The sequence below is a fragment of the Herpailurus yagouaroundi genome, unplaced genomic scaffold (genome assembly GCF_014898765.1).
Source record: "Herpailurus yagouaroundi ecotype Mexico unplaced genomic scaffold, PumYag 253, whole genome shotgun sequence".
Classification (NCBI taxonomy): Eukaryota; Metazoa; Chordata; class Mammalia; order Carnivora; family Felidae; genus Herpailurus; species Herpailurus yagouaroundi.
Window position 1 is genome coordinate 6,905,232 of NW_024412470.1, and position 3,731 is coordinate 6,908,962.

General features: G+C 59.1%; 1 protein-coding gene across 1 annotated transcript in view; it reads right to left on the reverse strand.

Moving 5' to 3' along the window:
• UCK2 (uridine-cytidine kinase 2) overlaps positions 1–2,516 on the reverse strand; it is an 82,699-nt gene extending 80,183 nt beyond the window's left edge. Inside the window, exon 1 of the mRNA XM_040460984.1 lies at positions 2,147–2,516. Within this exon, the coding sequence (XP_040316918.1) occupies positions 2,147–2,245 (99 nt within the window). The 5' untranslated portion in view covers positions 2,246–2,516. The remainder of the gene's footprint in view (positions 1–2,146) is intronic.
• Between the last annotated feature and the right edge of the window lie 1,215 nt (positions 2,517–3,731).

Genomic DNA, 3,731 nt, shown 5'->3' on the forward strand with positions numbered 1-3,731 from the left:
CTCTCTAGACCTGTCCTTTCAGAGGAAATACAAGAACCTGGTTTTGAAGACTCCTTCTTCGGAGTTACTATAATCTTCCTCCTCCATGAGAACCCCAGGAGCAGGGCTCACTACTACTTCCCATTGGACACATTACAGAAGTAACACGACTGGGGCGCCTGGGTGGCTCAGTCGGTTAAATGGCCAACTTCAGCTCAGGTCATTATCTCCCCGTCTGTGAGTTCGGGCCCGCATCGGGCTCTGTGCTGATAGCTCGGAGCTTCGAGCCTGGAGCCTACTTCTGTTTCTGTGTCTCCCTCTCTCTCTGCCTCTCCCCCATTCGCGCTCTGTCTCTGCCTTTCACAAATGAATAAATGTTAAAAAAAAAAATTAAAAAAAAAAAAAAGTAACACGACTTACGCGGAGTATCAGTTGAGACCAGGTGATGACCGATGAACACAAAAATAAGGAGAATGGAGTTATTTCACCGCACAGGGTCTGCTTCCACGTTTGGAGTGACGATATCATTTAGATGATTACCAAGGACATGGTTTCTAAATGCCACACTCATCTGCCAGTTTAAGTCCCCCTTCTCCCAGGAGGACTGAACCTCAGGTTAATGATTGGGGCGAGCTACGTGCCAGACATGTGCTATAGGAAGGAGCGCTGGGAATACAGCCATCAACAACAAAAAGGCCCCCATGCAACAGGCGTAGGCTACACAAAAGAGGGGGGCAAGAATAATCCTAAAAGAACAGGGAAACCTTCCTGAAAGTGCTTGGCCTCTACCTTTGCTTCTAAGAACCAGCAACAGCGCTGGCAGAGAACATTTAGCAGCCTGAAAACGCATTCGGCCCGGGGGCAAATGCCACATCAACTTTGGGGACCTCAAAGCTGCCAGATTCCTCGCCCTGGGAGCGAGAGACAAGATGAACTCCATCAATAAAGAAGTTTCCCAGCGCCAGCTGCCGGGTCTGGGCCCCCGCGGGGACCCGGAGGGGGAAACGTGGAGCCAAAATGGAGGAGGGGCTCGGGAGGAGTCGGCTGGGGCGCGAGAGCCTCGTGGCTCGCTCCTCATGGCGCCAACCAGCCTCCCCGCTCCGCTCTCCCCGGCCCTGGGAGGCAGCATCCCACCTCGCCAAACGCGGCGCGCACAGCCCACGGCTCGCAGGCTCGCCAGGAGGAGCCCATGCTCCCAATGCAATGGGAGCTTGCTAAACGCCGAGGAAACAAGTACCCACATCTTAAATGCAGTAAAGGGGAGCGAAGAAAGAAACATCTGCGAGGTCTCCACCCTTCCCCACCTGCAGGAAAGGCCCGGGGTAAAGCTAAAAAAGCATTTCCCTCGTTTTTTCTTGCTTGGCTGATGAAACAAAGACGGGCTCCTGAGGGGGGTCGGACGCCCCTAGGACTGACCCCCTTCCGTGCGCCCACGACGCTACAGCCCCTGCAACCGAGGAGCACGCACGGACAGAACAACTTTCTCATTGAAACCGGCCACGTTTCTGCTCATAGCCATACGGAAGCCCGTATTGTCATTTGGTCCATGTCACCGCACCTAGTTGGCGCTCAGGATTTTCCCCCCAAGAAACCCCCGCAGTCCCCAGCCCGACACGAGCTCCCTTCCCCGGGACGCCGCCTCGCGCGTTCCCGCAGCCCTCCAGGTCGGGCTTCCCGGCTCGCCCCGCCCTCGCGGCCCGCGCTGCGCCGCGGGGCGAGTTCCCCCACCCCACCCCCCACCCAGAGCGGGGCTTGGGGGAGGGGGCGCGTCGGGGGCTCCCCGGCGACCCCGCTTAAAGCCCTCTCCCCCCGCCCCCACCGTCGGACTCGCAAAACAATAAGCCTCCGCTTTCTCTGCCCGTTCCCCCTAGGAGCCCGGCCACGAGTTACCGCAGCGGAGAAAAAGAGCGAGCGGGCGCGCGCCAGCCCTGCGACCCGTGGCCGGCGTACCCCGGGGGACCGCGATGACCGGAATCCCCGCCCGCAGTCCGCGCAGAGGCTGGGGTTGGGGTGGGGGGGGGGGGGAGACACTGGGCGCTGGAGCGCGGCCAGGAGCGGAGGCGCGCGGGCCACGCGGTGGCTGCAGCAACTGACACGGCCCGCGGCCGCGCCACATGCGCCGCCGCCCGGCCCGGGCCCGGGAGCACGGCGCCGCGACCCCCCGTACCTTGCCGCTGGCCGTGCCCCCGCTGACGCCGATCAGGAAGGGCTCGCCGCCGTTGGGCTGCTGGTGGTTCTGCAGGGTCTGCTCGCTGTCCCCGGCCATGGCTGGCGCCGCCCCTCCTCCCGCTGCTGCCGACGGACGCACGCTCCCCGCCCGCGCCCGCGTCGGGCTCCCCTGCTCCCCGCAGCCGCGGCTGGGGCGCTGCCCGGGTCCCTGCGAGCCTCGCGGAGCTCGGCCGTGGGGCTGCCTTTCCCGGAGGCGCCGAGAGCCTGCCTCTGCCCGCAGCGGCCGGCTCGGTTTACAGCCCAGGCGGAGGTCAGCGTGATGCTGCTGCTCCAATCCGGGCGGGCAGCGCGCTGCTATTCGCCGAGGCGGAGGCGGCGAGGCGTCCAGCCCCAGCCTCCGCCCCTCCCGGGCCCCGCCGCCGCCGCCGCCGCCGCCCGAGGTCTCCCGGAGAGGTGTGAGGCCGCCCTCCTCCCCCCGCCCCGCTGCCCGGTTAACCCTTTCCCCGACGACCTCCGGCGGACCGAGGGACAGGACACACGCGCTCGGCGCTTTCGTGGGGTGTGCTCCGTCTATTTCAAAGGGGGGCGAAGAGCTACAAGGGCAGATCGGGTAATGGGGGCACTGGCAACGCCCCGGGCTTGGGAAGCAAAATCCCAACGAGCACGGGAGGTTAAGAGGAAGCGAAGACTGGGGACAAAACCGAAGAGACTCTTAAATATGGAGAACAAACGGAGGGTTACTGGAGGGGTTGTGGGAGGGGGGATGGGCTACTTGGGGAAGGAGCTTTAAGGACTCCACTCCTGAAATCCTTGTTGCACTCTATCCTAACCAATTTGGAAGTAAATTTTAAAAATAAAATAAAAGTAAAAAGATGAAGCAAAGAGTTAATGTCGTTTGCCCATTATTCAGGCTAAAAACTTGTGTTTTCCCCAGATGAAAAAATTTCCCCCTCCCGTTTGCCAAAATATGTCAGCGGCTAGCTCTAAATATTTCCTCTCTTGGAAACACCATCCTCCTTAGTAAGAGACTCCCGAGAGTCTTTCTCCCCAGAGAAGGGTAATCGGACGGGGTTAAATGAAGGGCACCCTCCCTCCAAAATGCAAGGCCCTTTCAAACCAGTCTGAAATCACAAATACTGAGGTTCCTGCGGAGTTAGGATTTATGAAAACATTAGAATGGTAATGAATGTCATTTTGACCAGTTAATACTTTTCAGTGAGCTGGGTTTTCAGAGGTGGGCAATTAGTCACTTGATTAGAAAGGGAGTATTTTCTGGTGATTCACAGCCGCTCCCACCTCTGGAGGCAGATTTCTGCATTCACACCTAGTTCCACGAGCAGGTCACATAATCTCCCGGTGCCTCAGTGTTCTCATCTGTTATATGGGAATAATAATGACAACTCCACCCTGGGATTGTTGTACTCAGTGAATTGTTATATTTAAAGTTCTTAGAATAGCAGCTGGCACAGTCTAGGCCCCATGTAAGAGTTGGGAGAGGGCCCTACAAGGCTGAAGCCTGAAAGGGAACTTTTGTTGGGGTGCAGCCGGGGAGCGGTAGGACTCCTCCAGTAGCTTCCAACCCA